General features: G+C 36.8%; 1 protein-coding gene across 1 annotated transcript in view; it reads right to left on the bottom strand.

The window, feature by feature from the left end:
• PTPN20 (protein tyrosine phosphatase non-receptor type 20) overlaps positions 1-19,943 on the bottom strand; it is a 92,245-nt gene that overhangs the window by 23,831 nt on the left and 48,471 nt on the right. Inside the window, exon 6 of the mRNA XM_054572395.1 lies at positions 19,621-19,769. Coding sequence (XP_054428370.1) covers positions 19,621-19,769 — 149 coding nt within the window. The remainder of the gene's footprint in view (positions 1-19,620; positions 19,770-19,943) is intronic.

Raw genomic sequence — 19,943 nt, 5'->3', positions numbered from 1 at the left:
CTTATTAAGATACCAATGATGTATTTCACAGTAATAGAACAGACATTTCAAAAATTTATATGGAACTATAAATGACCCCGAATCACCGCAGGAATTTTGAGAAAGAAAAACAAAGTAGGAGAGATCACAATACTGGACATCAAACTCTACTACAAAGCCACTATCCTCAAAACAATCTGGTACTGGCACAAGAACAGACCCATAGACCATAGGAACAGAATAGAAAGTCCAGAAATAAGCCCAGGTCTCTACGGACATCTAATATTTGACAAAGGGGGCAGAAGCATAAAATGGAGCAATAATAGCCTCTTCAACAAATGGTGTTGGGAGAACTGGACGGCTACATGCAAAAATTGGAACATCAGCTGACACCATACACAAAAATAAACTCCAGATGGATGAAAGACTTAAATATAAGTCACAACACAATAAAAGTCCTAGTGGAGAACTTTGGCAGGAAACTCTCAGATCTCCCATGCAGCAATTTTTTCACCAATATGTCTCCTAAAGCAAGGGACATAAAGGAAAGAATAAACAAGTGGGACCTCATCAAAATAAGAAGCTTGCACGGCTAAAGAAAACATCAGCTAAGTGAAAAGGGAGCCAACTGTATGGGAAAATATATGTGCTAATGATACATCAGAAAGAGGTTTGATCTCCAAGATATATAAAGAACTCACTCAACTCCATTCCAAGAAGACAAATGATCCAATCAAAAAATGGGCAAAGGATCCGGGCAGACACTTTTCCAAGGAGGAGATACAGAGGGCCCAGAGACATTTGAAAGGATGCTCGGCATCTCTAGCCATCAGAGAAATGCACATCAAAACCAGAATGAGATACCACCTCACACTGGTCAGAATGGCTATCATAAACAGATCCACAAACAACAGGTGCTGGCAAGGCTGTGGGAAAAGGGAACACTAGTACACTGTTGGTGACAATGCAGACTGGTGCAGCCTTTGTGGAAAACTGTGGAATTTCCTCAAAAAGCTGAAAATGGAACTGCCTTTTGATCCAGTGATTCCCCTGCTGGGACTATACCCTAAGATTCCCAAAATGCCAATTCAAAAGAACCCATGCACCCCAATGTTCATAGCAGCACAATTTACAATAGCCAAGTGTTGGAAGCAACCTAAATGCCCATTAGTAGATGATTGGATCAAAATATGGTACCTTTATACAATGGAATACTATGCAGCAGAAAGAAAAAAGAACTAGTTAACCTGGCAAAAGCATGGATGCGACTAGAGAGCATTATGCTAAGTGAAATAAGCCAGGAGACAAAAGACAAATACCATATGATCTCACCTATAAGTGGAACCTAACCAACAAAACAAAGATGCAAGGAAAATAAGACCAGCAACACTGAAAGAAAAAAGGAACCAACAGAGAAAAGAGGGAAGGAGGGAGGGGTGGGTGGCGAAAAGGAAGGGAAAGGGCAAGTCAAGGAACATATAGCAAGGACTCGTGGAGAAAGCCAAAGTGGGGAATGATTGAGGGTGGGAGAAGGCCAGGAGGGCAGGGAAAAGTGGTGGGAGGAAGGTGGAGACAAATGTATTTGAACAAAAAAAAAATTAAGAAAAAAAGAAGTTACAGTAATAGAATTTAGTAAACATTCACACCAGCTCCAAGGAGCATAGTACACATTCTGTATGCATCATCTCCTCTAAACATCAATACAACCCTTTGAAATAAATACCTAAATAAAAATCTTCAATATAATCCTTTGAAGAAGTCAAATTATTATTCATGCTTTTCAGATGAGGAAGCTTTAACTCAAAGTGGCTAAGTAATTTGTTTCATATTACACAACAATTGCTCTAGACTCCACAGTCCACAAATAATTCCATAATCTGATGCTCTTCAAGTAAGACTCAAGCTTGCAGATAGAAAGGGCTTATCTAGAATCATATGGTATTAATGAAGAGAGTCACTAAGACCTTGAGAGTAGCACAGCATGTGGTTACAAATAAAGCAAGCAAAAACTGTGCTAGTAGATCACTGGAGATAAAATAGAGTAATGCCACTCATATTTCCAGCCCTGGATTCCTGAATCCTGGCTGTAGCATAATCCACACTATGTATGACACTAATTTGGAGTATTCTTGTATGCAACCTTCTAGAGAACATTTCCTCAGGCCTGTGAGGCACTGCCCCTAGCTGGCACTGTAACTGAGTATTCAAAAGGCCATTCAATTGTTCTATTGAGCCAGCTGCTTCAGGCTGATGAGGAATATGGTAATCCCAGTGAACTGCATGAGCATGAGCCCACTGCCACAAATCATTTGCCTCAAAGTGAGTTCCCTGCTCAGAATCAGTGCTATGTGGAACAACACCATGACAGTGGATAAAGCATTCTGTAGGTTTATGGATGGTAGATTTGGTGGAAGCATTGCATCCTAGGAAGGCAAATCTATATTCTGTGTGTATTTTAGTGTCAATAAAACACTGTTCCTTCTATGACAGAAGCAGGTAATCAAAGTGCTTTTGGAAAGCTAGCTGTGACCTCAGAAGGTGCTGCCTTACTGCGGCCTTTGTTCATTGTCATCAGGGTCTTCCCATATGTTTCCATTTCAAATTCAGGATCTCATACCTTCTCCATCAGTGCCCTAACTTTAACAGCAAACGCCCTGTAAAGTTGGGAACTCATTGCATTGTAATTCAGCTATTGGCAAGATGAGTCTCTGGGTCTGATTTTCAGGAGTCTCAACTCCATGGCTACAAGAGATAAGGGTTTCTTTCAGAGAAGACATAAACACTTTTAGGTCACTTATGTGATGCTTGAGCTGGAAATTCAAATCCCTGAAATAATTTTTTTCTTTCCCCACTTTGTCTAACACAATTAGGAATAAACAGCTAATATCATTATACTTGGTAGTCTAACAAAAATGTTCTAATGTATCAAATACAGTCATATAGAACCTTGTTTCTTTTAAGTATTTGAGTAGGAATATAGAGCAGTGAGATTTTGTGCCACTTCACATCATGGATCACCAGCGCTCTCTTTACTAACAAAAACAGTCATTAATGCCTTTATATATTTTCAGATCAGGGAATAAATTCATAAAACTCATCTTTAAGATACTGACGCCCTAGAACCACTCTTGGTACCAAAATTTGTACCTGTTCATGTTCTACAGAGAAAAAAAATCAACAGGCTGCATATATACAGTGAAAAATCTATTTTAAGAAATTGGCTCACACAACTGTGGGGCTAGCCAGTATGAAATCTGCAGGGCAGGCTGTCAGGCTGGAGATTCAGAGAAGAGCTGATGTTGCAGTCTTGAGTCTGGAAGGCAATTTGGAGGCAGAATGGCTTTTTCCTCTGGGGGTTGTCCATCTTTTTCTCCGAATGCCTTTAACTGATTGAATAAAGTTCATCCATATATGGAGGGTAATCTGCTTTATTCAAAGAATACTAATTTAGAGACCCAACATGGTGGAGGCGTAAGAGGAAGCTAACAAAATGCATACATTTTGAGGCTATATCAACTATTTAGCCCATCTCTAACCAAACAGCAAATGAATCAATACAAAGACTTCAGGTGGAAGATGGCAGTAATGTAGGTGGGAGCTGAACCCATTTGCTCATGCACCCAACTGGGACACCTAGCCCCTGTTTTGAGGGACAGAGTGAACAACCAACAGAATCCAAGCTGATATGATGCTTGTAAGCCAAAGCGTGCAGAGGACCCTTAAAGACAGACAGTAAGGAGATTTGGTAGGCTGATGGGAAGGTCTCCGTGCCTTGTTTTGGAGACCATAGCTGCCACGAGAGCACTGGAGGACAGCCAGGTCAGTGATAGCAACCTAGTGGCTCCCTTCCTTCCCAAAGTGGGGAAGTCCCAGACCCGTGCCAGAAGAGACCTGGACACGTAAACTTGCTGGGGGTATAAAAAGGCAATAAGTGACACACAGCCAGCAGCATACCCGACTGAGACGGTGGTCACCGACTGGGATAGCACCATAGAAATTGGGGGGCTGGGTGACACCTGGAGCTCAGAGAAGAGATAGGCCACAACTGGCTGTGACCCAGATAGACTCTCGACTGGTCAGACACTTGGACTGTGTGGAAAGCCAGGTTCTTGTTAGGAGCAGCAGGCAGCACCTAAGGGTACTTTTCTCAAAAGAACTGAGCTGCTGTGCAGGAACCTGGCATGTGCAGGGACCTCACATGCAGCAGCTGGGTCAGTGAAGAGGGAGGAGTGTGGGCATGATCTGCTCCCACTCAGGGCGCCTATTAGATTGATCAAAGGGAGGTAGCAGGGGCTCAGAGAGGCTTTTGTCAATAGGGGATCTGAGCCACCATGCAGGGACCTCATGCAGGCAGTGGCCAGGCCAACAAAGAGAGAAGAAGGTGGGTACAATTTTCTCTCATTCAGTGTACCTCACAGACTGATCAAATGGTTGCAAAAGGACGTGGATTTTTGCGCTGATCTGGCGAAAGTGTGAAGAGTGGACAGTGCTGCCGCACAGTGCTCTGAGGGTGTGGGCTGGAAACTGGGCACCTGTGATTATTGTAGCCCAGACTGAGCCCCCATCCTGGCGCAACCACAGGAAAGGAAAAAACAAAACAAAAAATGGAGCACAGCTCCTCTTTGCCTGCAGGATCCTGGAAGACCTGAAAAATCATCTTGACAGGTTTAAAATCTGCAGGAGGCTGCTTCCTTGTGCCCGACCCTGCCCATCCCCCCACCCCCGTCCCCACCAAGAGTAAGACAATAAGGCCTGGAGTTGTGAGAAAACCAGAGAGGGATCTAGAAAATAAGTCAGAATGTGAACACCAATAGCTGAGACAAATTTTACTTTGCTCTCCTTTGGAACTTGCATTCTTTTTTTTTTTTTCATTTTTCTTCTTTCTGTTTATTTAGGGTTTTTTTGTTGTTGTTGTTTTGCTTATTTGTTCTTATTGTTTCATTTATTTTTTTGTTCTCCCTTTCATATTGCATTTTAATTTCTCTTCTTTCACTTCACTTGAATTCCAAATAACACTTTACTCTTGGTCTTTGATTTATTTTTTTTAATTTAGATTATATATTTTTTATCATACTATTGTTATTCCAAATCCCACATACCACCCTTCCCTGGTCTTCATCCATTCAGCCGTCTTCCTGAGCTTTATTACAGTTGGCATTAACTTTATTTTCTCTCACACTATGCCAAGTTTCTACCCATACTCTCACTATTTCTCCTCTATCTAACCACATAAGTGCTCGTCTTTCTTAAGTCAACTCACATTCTTTTTCCCTTCTAATAAGAGTCTTTTTCATTTCACTCTTTATAAACAGTGGTTAGTTGGGTAAAATATCATAGTTATTGCTGTTCTTCCCCAAAGGAACACCTATTTGCTTACTGCTTGTTTGTACTTTAAATCCCATAGAACACTCTCCCACTGTCTTCCATTTCACCTTTGCCCTGCTCCTGATCAGTTGAGTGAGGAATTTTATTTCATTGTTTTCTCTCTCCTTTTTTCCCCCTTCTCTTTTCCTCCTTCTCTCAACCTGGGCTTCACTCCTTACTCTTAGTTTGCTTCCCCATCCTCTCAAAATCATTTTTCTTTACTGTAGATGTCTCATATTCACTTTTTGCTTTCTAAATATTCTTACTCCCATTCCACCTTTATTAAACTTCTCAGCTATTGTTTCTATTGAAACTGCTGTAGTTTTTCTGCAATTTTGCTCCTGTTAGTCCAGTACCTTTTCAATTTTACTTCAATCCTCATAGTATACTCTTCCCTCTTTTTACCCCATTGTTCCCATCGCCCCATGTTTTACCTATGTTGTAAATTTTCCTGTCTCCCTTTCTTCACCTTGGTTCTATCTGAACTCTTATCAATTCTAATCCCTCTTACCATGCAACAACATTTTCCCCTATTTTAGTCATCTCATATTCCCTTTGTCATATCTTATCTGCAATTTCTCTTCACCTTTATTAATCTTAGTTCAATTGTATTTGAGACTGCTGATGTGGTAGGGGGGTTCTTTTTGCTAGCATAAGTTGGTTGTCTGGTAATACTGCTTTGTTAACCAACACCTGTACATACAAGACGAGGTGGGATTTGTGAATACCAGTAAACCTGCTGGAGGTGAGAATCGATCAACAAAAGAGCCACCAACAGGTAAAGTCCATGTACAACAAAAGAGCCCACACAAACAGAAGAAAGGGCAACCCTAGAGCATCCACACAGGGAGATCAAAGAGGCCGCACCACTGAGTCCCACAGAACACCTACTACAGATGTTCACCCTATGAAGATAGCTGGCAAAGCAGAACATCTAGAATCACAGAAACAAGCAAAAAAAAAAAGAGTCACCTAAAAAGGGGAGACAAAGAAAGAACCTTCAATTGAGAGGCATGGAAAACTCCCCAGTAAAAGAGCTAAAACTATCAGATACAGAATTCAAAATAATGCTTATAATGATGTTCAAGGAACTTACTGAAAACTACAAGGAACTGAGTGGGAACTACAACAATATGAAAAAGGATATAGAAACTATAAACAAGAACCAGGAAGAAATGAAGAACACAGTATCGTAAATAAAAATACAGAAGAAGGAATTACAAGCAGGCTGCATGAAGCAGAGGACCAAATTAGTGAGCTGGAACACAGGGTAGATATAAATATCCATGTAGAGCAGCTGCATAAAAGAAGACTAAAAAAATATGAGTATAGCTGAAGAGAACAGCAGGACAACATGAAACGCATCAACATTTGAATCATAGGAATACCAGAAGGAAAAGAAAAGGAGCAAGGGATAGAAAACCTATTTGAAAAAATAATGACAGAAAATTTTGCTAATCTGGAGAGGGGAAAAGCCACACAATTTCAGGAAGTGCAGAGGGACCCAATCAAGATGAACCCAAAGAGGCCTCCTCCAAGACACATCATAATTGAAATACCAAGTTTTAAAGACAAAGAGAGAATCTTAAAGGCAGCAATGGAGAAACAGGAATAACATACAAGGGAGCTCAGATAAGGCTAGCAGCTGACTTCTCAACAGAAGCATGACAACCCAGGAGGGAATGGCAAGAAATATTCCAAGTAAAGCAAAGCAAAGGCCTGCAACCAAGACTACTCTACCGAGCAAGGTTCTCATTTAAAATGGAAGGCAAAATAAGGAGTTTCCCAGACAAAGGAAGGCTAAAAAAATACACATCCACCAAACAAGCACTATAAGATATGCTGAAGGGATTGCTTTAAGAAGGTGAAGAAAAAGAGTGAGAAAGAGGTAAACACAGGCAAAGGGGGGAAATGACTAAGAATCTATCAATAGTAACCTTGAATATAAGTGGATTAAATGCTCCAATCAAAAGACACAGGGTAGCTGAATGAATAAGAGCACATGAACCACATATATACTGCCTACAAGAGACCCACCTCAGAATAAAAAACCTACATAGGCTGAACCTGAAGGGTTGGAAAAAATATATTCCAGGCAAATGGACAGGAAAAAAAAACTGTGGTAGCAATACTTATATCAGACAGAACAGACTTCAAAACAAATGCTATAAAAAGAGAAACAGAAGGACACTTGATAATACTCAAGGGAAGAATCCATGAAGAAGATATATACATTATAAACATATATGCACCCAATATAGGAGCACCCAAATATATAAGGAAAATCTTGAAGAACTTCAAGAAAGATATAGATAGCAACATACTGATAGTAAGGGATTTTAATATCCCACTGCCAACAATGGATAGATCTTCCAAACAAAATATCAATATGGGTATTGTGGACTGAACAATGCCCTAGATTGAATGGACTTGACATATATATATATAACCTATCATCCTAAAGAAGCAAAATAACACATTCTTTTCAAATGCACATGGAAAATTTTCAAAGGTATACCACATGATAGGACACAAAACAAGCCTCAATAATTCAAGAAAATTGAAATCATATAAAGTATTTTCTTGGACCACAAGGGACTGAAATTAGAAACCAACCTCAAGGAAAAAACTCAAAAACATTCAAATTCATGGAGATGGAAAAGCTATTCAATGTGCTATTAAACAATGAATGGGTTAATAATGAGATCAAAAAAGAAATAAAAAAGTTTCTGGAAACTAATGAAAATGAAAACACAACAGTCCAAAACCTATGGGACACAGGGGAGGCGGTCCTGAGAGGGAAGTTCATAGCAATACAGGCCTACCTAAAAAAGATAGAAACATTTCAAACAAACAACCTAACCATACATCTACCAGAACTGGAGGTACAACAACAAACAAAGCCCAGAGAGAGTAGAAAGAAGGAAATAACCAAGATCAGAGCAGAATTCAACGACAAAGAGACTAAAAGAACAATTCAAAGGATCGATAAATCCAGGAGCTGGGCCTTTGAAAAGATAAACAAAATGGACAAACCTTTAACCAAACTCATCAATAAAAAAAAGAAAAAGGACCCAAATAAATAAAATTAACAATGAAAGAACAGAGATTACAACTGATACCACAGAAACACAAATGATTGCAAGAAATTACTGTGAACAACTATAGGCCAAGAAACTTGAAAATCTGGGTGAAATGGACAAATTTCTAGAAAAATATTATCTTCCAAACCTGAATGAAAAAAGAAACATAAAGCCTGAACAGACCTATAACAGCTGGTGAAATTGAAGCAATAATCAAAAAACTACCAGCACACAAAAGCTCTGGACCAGATGGTATCACAGGAGAATTTTATAAAGCACTTAAGGAATATCTAACCCCTGTTCTTCTCAGATTATTCAAAAAAACCCAAGAAGAGGGAAGACTCCCAAACTCTTTTTTATGAGGTCAGCATCATCCTAATCCCAAAACCAGATAGAAAAAACACCAATGAAAGAAAACTACAGGCCAATACCACTGATGAATATAGATGCTGAAAATCTCAACAAAATATTGGCAAACCACATCCAGCAATACACTAAAAAAATTGTACGCCATGATCAAGTAGGATTCATCCCAGGGATGTAAGGACAGTACAATGTTTGCAAATTAATAAACATAATACATCACATAAATAAAAAGAGACAAAAATCACATGATCATATAAATAGATGCAGAAAAAGCATTTCATAAGGTACAGCACCATTTATGATTAAAACACTCAGCAAAGTGGGAGTAGTGAGAACATACTTCAACATAATATAGGCATATATGAGACACTTAGAGCAAACATCATACTCAATGGGCAAAAACTAAAAGCTTTCCCACTAAGATCAGGAACAAGACAAGGATGTCTGCTTTCATCACTTCTATTCAACATAGTATTGGAAGTCCTAGCCACAGCAATCAGACAAGAAAAAGAAATAAAAGGCATCCAAATTGGAAATCAGGAAGTAAAACTGTCATTGTTTGCGGATGACATGGTAGTATACATAGAAAACCCCAGAGACTCCACCAACAATCTACTTGATCTTATAAGTGAAGTTGGCAAAACAGCAGGATACAAAGTCAATATTCAGAAATTGAAGGCATTTTTTTACACCAACAATGAGATATCAGAATAAGGAATCAGGGAAAAAAAAATCCCATTTGCTATAGCAACAAGAAAAATAAAGTACCTAAGAATAAACCCAATCAAGGAAGTAAAAGACTTTTACTCAGAAAGCTTCACAACACTGAAGAAAGAAATTAAGGAAGACACAAATAAATGGAAGCATATACTTACTGTGTTCATGGATCAGAAGAATTAACATCATCAAAATGTCCATACTACCTGAAGCAATTTATAGTTTTAATGCATTCCCTATTAAGATACCAATGACATATTTCACAGATATAGAACAAACATTTCAAAAATTTATATGGAACCATAAATGACCCCGAATAGCTGCAGCAATTTTGCGAAAGAAGAACAAAGTAGGAGGGATCGCAATACCTGACATCAAACCATATTACAAGGCCACTGTCATCAAAACAGTCTGGTACTGGCACAAGAACAGACACATAGATCCATGGAACAGAATAGCCCAGAAATACACTCATGTCTCTATGGTCAATTAATATCCTACAAAGCGGGCAGAAGCATAAAATGGAGTAAAAATGTCCTCCACAACAAATGGTGTTGGGAGATCTGGACAGCTACATGCAAAAAGTTGAAATTCAACCACCAACTTATATCATACACAGAAATAAACTCAAGATGATAAAAGACTTAAATGTAAGTCGTGACACCATAGAAGTCCTAGAGGAAAACATTGGCAGGAAACTCTCAGATATTCCACCCAGCAATATTTTCACCATTATGTTCCCTAGAGCAATGCATATAAAGGAAAGAATAAACAAATGGGACTACATCAAATTAAAAAGCTTCTGCATGGTTAAAGAAAACGTCAGCTAAATGAGAAGGGAACTTATTGTATGACAAGTATGTATTTGCCAATGATACATCAGACAAAGGTTTGATCTTCAAAATATGTAAAGAATGCATATGACTCAATACCTGGAAGAAAAACAGTCCAATTAAAAAATGGGCAAAGGACCTGAATAGACACTTTTCCAGGAGGACATACCGAAGACCCAGAGACATATAAAATGATGCTCGGCATGACTAGTCATCAGAGAGATGCAAATTAAAGCCACAGTGAGATATCACTTCACACTGGTCAGAATGGCTCTCATAAATAAATTAACAAACAACAAGCTCTGATGAGGTTGTGGAGAAAAAGGAACCCTAGTACACTGTTGGTGTGAATGCAGACTGCAGCCACTGTGGGAAACAGTATGCAATTGGCTCAGAAAAACTAAAAATGGAACTGCCATTTTACCTGGCAATTCTTCCGCTGGGATTATACCCTAAGAACCCTGAATCACCAATTCAAAAGAACCTGTGTAGTTGATAGCAGCTCAATTTACAATAGTCAAATGCTGGAAACATCCCAAGTACCCATCAGTAAATGAGTGGATCAAAAATCTGTGGTACATTTATACAATGGAATACTACAGAGCAGCATCAGTGAAGGAACTCCTACCCTTGGCAACAGCATGGATGGAAATGGAGAGCATTATGCTAAGTGAAATAAGCCAGGCAGTAAAAGACAACTACTGTATGATCTTACCTCTGAGTGGAATCTAATGAACAAAACAAACAAGCAAGCAGAATATAACCAGGGACATTGAAATAAAGAACAAACTGATGGTAACTAGAGGGGATAAGGGAGGCGGGTAACAAGGGGAAAGCAGGAGAAGGGTCATCAAGGAACATGTATAAGGACCCATGGACAAACCGAAGGGTGTTAGGATTGAGTGTCAGAGGTGGGATGTGGGAGGTGGGGGTTGGTGGGGTGGGGAAGAGTGATGAGGGGATAATGGTGACAACTGTACTTGAACAACAATAAAAAAATAGAACAAAGACCTCAAATGAAGGGAACATGGAAAGAAAGGGAAATGGTAGAAAACAACAAGCCTTGCAAAACCACTTTTGGCCAAGAATTTATTTAAGTGTTAAAAATGACTTCTTGTAAACATTTAGCACAGGAAAACCAATTACTAGTCTGGAAAAATAATTAATATAGGAAAGCACTATTGCTTAATGGTTAAGCATAGGTTTGAATTCCAGATCTATCTTCTATTTGCAGTGTGACTGTGGGGAAAATAATTAGTCTCTTAGTCATTTTTTAAAACAAAGATACTAAGAGTACCAATATTGTAGTGTTGTGCTGAGGATTAAATGAGTTACCACCTATGAAGGACTTAGATCAGTGCTGGGCACATATAAACATATTACTACTATTATTATTACTACTATAATTGCTGGTGGTATTAATAGAAACAAATATTAAACAATCACTAAAGAAGGAATCCTTTTTGAATCTCTGCCTTAGAGTGCCGGTATTTTCCCAGCTATCATATAATGATAAACTGCACAAAATATAAAAAGTGTAATATATTTTTTACACTCAATCACAAACCACACTTTTAAACAGACTATTCAGGTATGATTGGCCTACATGAAAGCATCACTACATAAAGGTAATTTAACATTTCCATCACTTCTAAAATGTTCTCATGCCCCTCATAACCTCTCATTTCCTCTGTGCCCATGCATTCCTGGTGTCTTTTGAGTATCCTAATCTCCTCTTCTTATAAGGACACAAACCATTTTGGATTAGGGTCTACCTGAATGGCCTCATTTTAACTTAATTGCTTCTTTGAAGGCCCTTTCTCCAAATATAGTCACTTTCTGAGGTACTGGGGGTTGGGACTTTAACATACAAATTTAGGAGGAACTCAATTCAGCCTATTGTATATACTCTTTTGATTGGCTTTCCATTCCATATAATTATTTTGAGTGTATACGTTATTTAATGTTGTCAAATGTATTATTAGTTTGCAATTTTTTGTTTGTTTGCTGGGCAGTATTTCCACTGTATGGGCATATCACATTTGATGAACATCTGGTTGTTTTCAGTTTTTGGCTATAGCAAATAAAACTGATATGAGCATCTGTATGCAAGTCTTTATGCAGGTATATGCTTATATTTCTCTTAAGAAAAGTCATAGGAGTATAACTGCTGAGTCAAATGGTAGGTAGATGACTTACTTTGCAAGAAATTGTTAAGCTCTTCCTATGTAGTGGGTGGGAAAAATATATTACTATATTTCTCACTGTCATTTTCTTAAAGATTAATGATGTTGAACATCTCTTCACACATTTGCCCACCTGTATAGCTTCTTCAGTGAAGTGATTGATCAAATATTTTGCTCACTTATTTTGGGGTTCTTTGTCCTTTTATCAAGTTGTAGGAATTTTTTATGCATTCTAAATACAAGTCCTTTGTCAAATAAATGTTTAGAATGTATTTTTCTACAAGTCTGTTGCATGTCTTTTTATTTTTATAACAGTGTACTTTGAAGGACAATATATTTTTTAATTTGATGAAGTCCAATTTGTTTTCTTTTTTTATAATTTGGGGTTTCTGAATCCTATTTGGAAAACTTTGCCAAACCCAAAGACCCTACATTTTCCTGTTATGTTTTCTTTAGAAGTTTTATGGTTTTAACACTTATATTCAGGCTTATGGTCTATTTTGAATTTTTGTAGAAGGTAAGGGTCATAGTTTATTTTTTAGTACAAGAACATGCAATTGTCCAGAACCATTTATTGAAAGATTATCCTTTGCTTTTTGACTTGCATCTTTAAAATCAGATATTATCATCTGCTCTCTTCTTCTCATGTTATTGTGGAAAAAAATATTTGATGAAAAATGAGTAAATGTGCTCTGAAAAGTGGAAACTTCAGAGAACTAAGTCACTGTCATTATTAGTTAGTTTGTAGTAGGTCAGACACTCTTTTATTAGCCTTAAATAACTTTTAAACTCAGAGCTTATTTCTGCATCTGTAAAACAAGAATAGCAGTATCTGACTGGTCTACTTTAGAGGAATTTTATAAAGATTATGCATTTTAAAGTGCTTCAAGAATTGTAAAGAGCTATCAAAATGCAAAATACCTGTTATACCTGAAAATCCCTGGACTGCATAGTGGGGCCCATTCTTGCTTTGCATGGTAGTAAAGGACCATAAATATGACCGTGGAAGCTGGAGTTGTACAAAAAATGTTTATAATCAAGGGTGTAAGTTATGATTACTTCATAACCTTTAATAATGCTTTCAAAACATCAGAAACCCTCTGTTAATTATAAATCTAAGAAAAGTATAAAAACAGCAAGAATATTATTTATTTAGAATACTGGAATTTAAAACACTAGAAGCATTGAAAACCAGAGCAATTATTTTGTTAACAAACTTACCAGGAGTAGTCTGAACAGTATTTGCCTCTTCTTTTCATCACATCACTAACAATACAGGCTGAGAATTTCTATGTCTTGAACTACCAGACCTCCTTCCTAGTTTGGGTCAGTTCCCACCATTTTCTCCTTTGCACTTGCAATGTTGTGGGAACAGTCCCAAGATTTCCTTTATTGTGAAGTTTTTGCCAGCATCACTTCCTCTAGGACACATTCATCCTTTCTGTCACAAATGTGTTCCTCATTTATGCCAGTAAATTCCCCTTTAACAAGCTCTTCTGGCTTCATATCTGGAGTGTCTTCAATGGTACCAGTGCTAACATTTTCCTGGTCAGCTATTTCTTCTATAACTTTATTTACAGTCTATTAGAATTTTACTCCCAGTATTATAACTTTTCTTTCTTTTTTTTTGCTGCAATTTCAACTTTTTTGGTTAATTCCTTCTTTTGATTATCCATATCCAGTAAAATGTTATGTCAGTTTATCATTGAAAGATATGGAGGCAACACAATTGCGTACTTTGCTGTCCAGGTGTGAGCTGAATAACCAGCACACAGTGACAACTGCTGATATATTTGAAAAGAAGTGACATGATCAGTTACTGATCATGATGGACATCTGTTACTTACATAGTGCTTTGTGAACAGAAGAGTTAGGAATGAAGTTTATGCTTTATGCAATCACTTGTAGTTAATATGTCATGATTACTAAAATTTCAATTGTGTTGTTGAGGGTGGTTGTTATTTAACTAAACACAGTAACTGAAATTTGTGCATACTGGAGCCATGCAAAGTGAGGACTGCCTGCACTTGCAGTGTCCCAGGATGTGTGAAGTCCCCATTTAGTGTCCTCAGAATTGGAAGAGGAAGGAAAATTAGTTACTTCTTTGGCTTTCTTGATGTAATTCAGGAACCTGCTCTATTAATTCCAAACAAGTGTGGTGAACAGATCAAAGAAATGTTCTATGATTGTCACTTAAGTAGGTTTATTTTAAATTAAATTACACTGTGGTATGAGGTAGATAAATCAGTGAACTTCAGAATAAATTACACTGTGGTATGAGGTAGATAAATCAGTGAACTTCAGAACAGAACTTGGTTGCCTAACACTTCATATTCTTTTAAGATAAAGTCAAAAAACTTTGTATGATTTTCCATAGTTTTAATCATTTAACTTTACTTTTTCATATCTTTGCATCTCTGTAGTTGTCACTCTTCTTGTACCCAGAATAAAAAGTTCAGGCCAGATCAAATATTAAGTATATCCAGTATCCTAAGATGAGTTTCTTCTACTCCCAAGAGGCTCATTTTAAAGGCCTGCTTGTATTCAGTCTCCTTGAGGGCTAATGGCACATGTAGGGATAGAAATTAGACAACTGGACATCTAACCTCTTGGAGTAGCACCAAGTTGTTGGCATTATCTCTTAAAATACCTAATAATGGTTCACCCTAATTTCAGAAATATTCATCAATGCATTTCTGTATTTTCTATACAGAAGATAGCAGAATAAATTTTTAGTATCTTGAGAAGGTACTTATTACTTTTATAATCATAAAGTTATTTTAAATTTGAACGAACCAACTAAACATGAGGTATTTCTTCAATGATGGCAATCACTGTGTTCTACTTTGATTTTTATAATAACCACCTCAAGCCTAGTGGAAGAAACAGGAGCATAAACAGATAATTAAAATATAGTTTGGTAAGTGGCAGAGGTTAGTCACAAGATGATAGGGACTATTGGAGAAACACCAAACCTAGCTTAGAAGAAAACAAGGATGGTCTAGGACAGCTAGCTCTGAAAGACTTCAGGAATTACCTCAGCAAAGAAGGGATGATGGGTGGTTCTTGCAAGAACCTCAGGTATAAAGGCTGAGAGACAAGAGAAAAAGAATGATGAGTTCCAGAAACCAAAAGAAGTTCTGTGGGAGAGCTAAAGCTAGAGAGATGAAATTTAAGCCATGCTAAAGATGTTTACTATGATAGAAACAGAGAGGCAAAGAGCTTTTTAAAAAGGAATGACATGCTGTGATTTGCATTTTAGGAAAACCATTTCAGGAGCTGCTGTGAGTAGACAAGAGTAGAGGCAGTGAAGAAGACAAAGGCCAGCACAGAGGTGAAACAGGCTCAATCTTTAAGTTATCAGCAGTAGGAATCAAAAGATGTGAGAGGTTTCTAGAGGGAATAACAGGGTAGAATCAAAGAGCTTTGTGACTCCTTTTGGATATTACAGGTGACTCAGAGTTTCCTGATTTGGACAATTGGCTGCATTAAATAAGGTACACAATAAAGGAAGAAGGTCAAATTGGAGAAAATAATTTGACTTTGAAAGGAATTAAGGCAGAATGAGATTGCCTGTGTAAGATTAAAACTGTGTTGTGTTTTGTTTCTGTTCTTTGGATGGCCTCAGACAGTTAAGTTCTGTGAGTAACCAGCTAGGTGGGAAGGGAAGTGGCATTAGCATCACTCAGCAAAGACAAGCAATGAGTAGAGCTCTTCAGAGACAATCAAAAGGTAGCCTCCTGTTGGAGAATATATTGACAGCTTTCCTGTCCAGGACAGAGACTATAAATAGCCCATTTTAATTATGTGTCTGAATGAAATGGCAAGGGAAGGTGGTCAGGGCTTGTTGAACCAAAAGTGACAGATGTCTCCAAGTGTTAGACTATGTTTTAGATGATCCATAGCCTGAGAAGTAACAGCAAATGTATAAGAACAAGGTTGAAGGACTTCTGTAAGAAACCCTGTTACAGTGACTGGAAGAAGTACCTAGAATAGAAGATTTGAACTTTTAGCCACCAGGGATATCCAATCTTTTGGCATCTCTGCGCCATACTGGAAGAAGAAGAGTTATCTTGTGCCACACATTAAATAAATTGTGACACATAATCACACACACACACAAAAAACCCTCATAGCATTTCAGGTAAATTTATGATTTTGTGTTGGGTGACATTCACAGCCATCCTGGGTTGTATGCAGCCCACGGGCCTCAGGTTTGACACCCGTTTAGCATATCTGAAAAATATGCCCAGGCTGCAGATTGCTAGAACTCCTCATCATGGTTACAAGTAAAAATGCCTAACATTAAAAGCTTTTCAACCCACTTTTTATCTTTTCCCAAATGTAAACAAGAAAATCAAAACCATTTTTAGCTTACATGGAAGAATATCTTGGTATCTGTTTTTGTCTCTGTTGCGTCGTTCATTGCCAGAGCTGGACTCATGAAGCAAATTCATACATTCTAAAGCCTTTAAAGTTAAGAAATATAAGTCATGTATTTACTATAACAAAAAAAAGACCTGCTATCATTTAGTGTTCACAAATTCTTAACATTTTATATGACATTTTAATCCTTATATTAAATGTGTTATATTTTAAGTGGAGAGATCTAACCCCATTAAAAAAGTATTATATAAAATATCTCAAATTTGATATGTCAATCAAGAAGTTGCTTGATGAGGAAATGTTAAACTCTTAGAGATTCTTTTTTTGTTTGAACTTCAATACTCTTCAGTTTTCCTTAAAAAGAAAAGCCAATACAGAATATTCGCTTCTTAAGGCCTTCCCATAAATTTACCTTTTTATAGACAAAAATAATAGAATAACAGCAAAAAATATATATAAACATATGAACAAAAATATAAATAATTTCAAAGTTTACTCCTTGCCCCATAAAGAAATTACAACTAGGACACCAATTAAAGAATTGTTCCTTTCAAAAAAACATTATTTGCCAAGTGTAAATTCAACAAACATTTATCGAACATTTACTATGTATTTAGCACTCTTCTAGATATTAGAGTACAGAAATGAATCTCAATCTAAAAATGGCTTCACCCTAAAGAGGTTAATAGAGAAGCTAGAGAGGTGAACCTGTGAACAATGTACAAAGATACCAATATAAATGATAGCACTAGATTGAACCTGGAGGTATGGGAAGGAATGTTCCTAGAAAGTCTGTGTGTGTGTGTGTGTGTGTGTGTGTGTGTGTGTGTGTGTGTGTGTGTGTGTAAGGAAAGAATAGCAGAGGTGAATGGCTATCATTCCTGGCCAGAAGACATGAATAAAGGCATGGAGACATATGTGTCCTCTCAGGGAAATAGTAAATAGTATGTAACAAGAACACAGAGCACATGAATAGCCCAAAGGAAACTAAAACTACCTGGAAGGCCTTGTTTCATAAACTAAGAAACAGAACTGTATCTAATCCTATAGAATACTGATAGATAAAGCTTTAAAGCCTACAGTTTTCAAAAGTTCTTCAGTATTTCTTAGGCGGCCAACTTGGCACCACCAGTCCTTAAATAGGTATTGCAACTCCTGCCATGGGGAATGAGGAAAAAAAATTGTAGGATGCTGAGAACAATTTTGTAAATGAAGAGTAATGAGGAAAGACCAGACTTAACAGATGGTAAAAAGTAATATAAAGCTATGCTAATTAAAACAGTTTGGTACCAGTATATGAATAAACAAATCAATGGAAAAAGTCCAAGAATAAATTAAAATGTATGTGGGACTTCAGTAGATGGTAAAAGTGGCATTTTACATAACTGAAGAGAAGTTTCCAGAGAATCCTGGGACTACTGGGTAGCTATATAATGCTGGATCTCTACCAAATCCCTTATAACAAGCTAAATTCTAGCTGGATCAAAGATTTACTTTTAAAAAAATCATCAAAATATTAGGGAAAAAACATGAAATAATTACTATGATCCTAAAGTGAAAGGGAAATTCATAAAAGACACAGAAAACCCTTTAGCCCAAAAAAGAAAAGCTTGCCATATGTGACCACTAAAAAATAGTTATTTTTTTCCTTAGTAAATGTGTGCACACATGTGTGTATAACACAAGCATCAAAGTGGAAAAATTTACCATATACAACACATACAAAAGGAATAATTTCTTCATTATGTAAAGATTTATTAATGAATAAGAAAAAGAATAAACAGAACATTGGGCAAAGAATTGCAACTAGTAGTTCACCAAAAATAATATGAAAGGCTTAATTAAAAACATATGGAAAGCTATTCCTTTGTTCTCAAATAAAGAAGTCAATTAGATTATCAATAAGGAATAACTTGTCATTCAAGAAATGAGCAAATGTCAAAAAATTTGATAGCAAAAAATACTGGTTGCCTTTCTAGGAATTTATTCTAAAGAATATGCACAAGTATATGAAGAAAGGTGAATGTTGTTCACAATAGTCAAAATGAGAAAAATCTAAACATCCATCATAGGTGACTATTTAAAGAAAAAGTCTTTATTCAGATAATTAACAACCATGCAACACAAAAAGAATGAGCTAGAACTATATATGCTGATAATATATTAGAAAATTATTTCTTATGTGGAAAATGTTTTGAAAGGAAAGAAAGGGCAGAATATTAAGTAAAGTACATGCTAACAATTTTTCTATTAGTCTATATGAAAAACTTACTAGTGGAAAGGGGGCCTAACAAGTTAAGGGAGAAAAAGGAGATTTTATCCATTTCATAACCTTTTATGCTATTTGAATATTTTACCATGTTCACCTATAAATTCTAAAACAACTTTAATATTTAAAAATAAATGTAATTTAATGGGGGAAAGAAGAGGAAGGGTCAAGTCAAGGAATATGTATAAAAGACCATCAAGGATAAGGACAATGGAGGGGAAGGATTGAATGTGGGAGAAGGGGGATGGTCAAGCCAGGGGAGAGAAATGGGGGCAACTATAATTGAACAACAATAAAAATTTTTTAAAAATAAAAATAAATGTAATTTAACAACAAAATCAATGTATGTATTCAATCTTGAAAAAAAAAGAAACTCTCTGATACTGATGTGGAAAAAGAAATAACATATAGACTTTTGTTAAGACCAAAATATTTACCATAAATTCCCGGATGACTTCACGTTCTTCTATTTTTTTCTGAAGTATTTTATAACAATCCTTGATGGCTGATTGCTCATGAGAACTGAATATTAATGGCTGAACCCGAGCCAACTGAGCTAACTCCCTTTCAGAAACAATTTGTATACCTAAGAAAGAGAAAAATTCACATTTGTAACTTATTTGTATGTATGTGAAGGGAGATTTTATTGTTGTTGTTTTCTTTTAAGTAAAGGCACGGCTGCTTAAGGATTAATGGAAGTTTATTTTTCAGAGATGAAACGCCTATTGCTTTGAAAGAAGGTATCCTTGTTTTGGAAAAA

Source organism: Pteronotus mesoamericanus, unplaced genomic scaffold, assembly GCF_021234165.1.
Source record: "Pteronotus mesoamericanus isolate MK-2021 breed Mesoamerican mustached bat unplaced genomic scaffold, CSHL_Meso_final contig_230, whole genome shotgun sequence".
NCBI lineage: Eukaryota > Metazoa > Chordata > Mammalia > Chiroptera > Mormoopidae > Pteronotus > Pteronotus mesoamericanus.
This window is presented reverse-complemented; position numbering and strand designations above follow the sequence as displayed.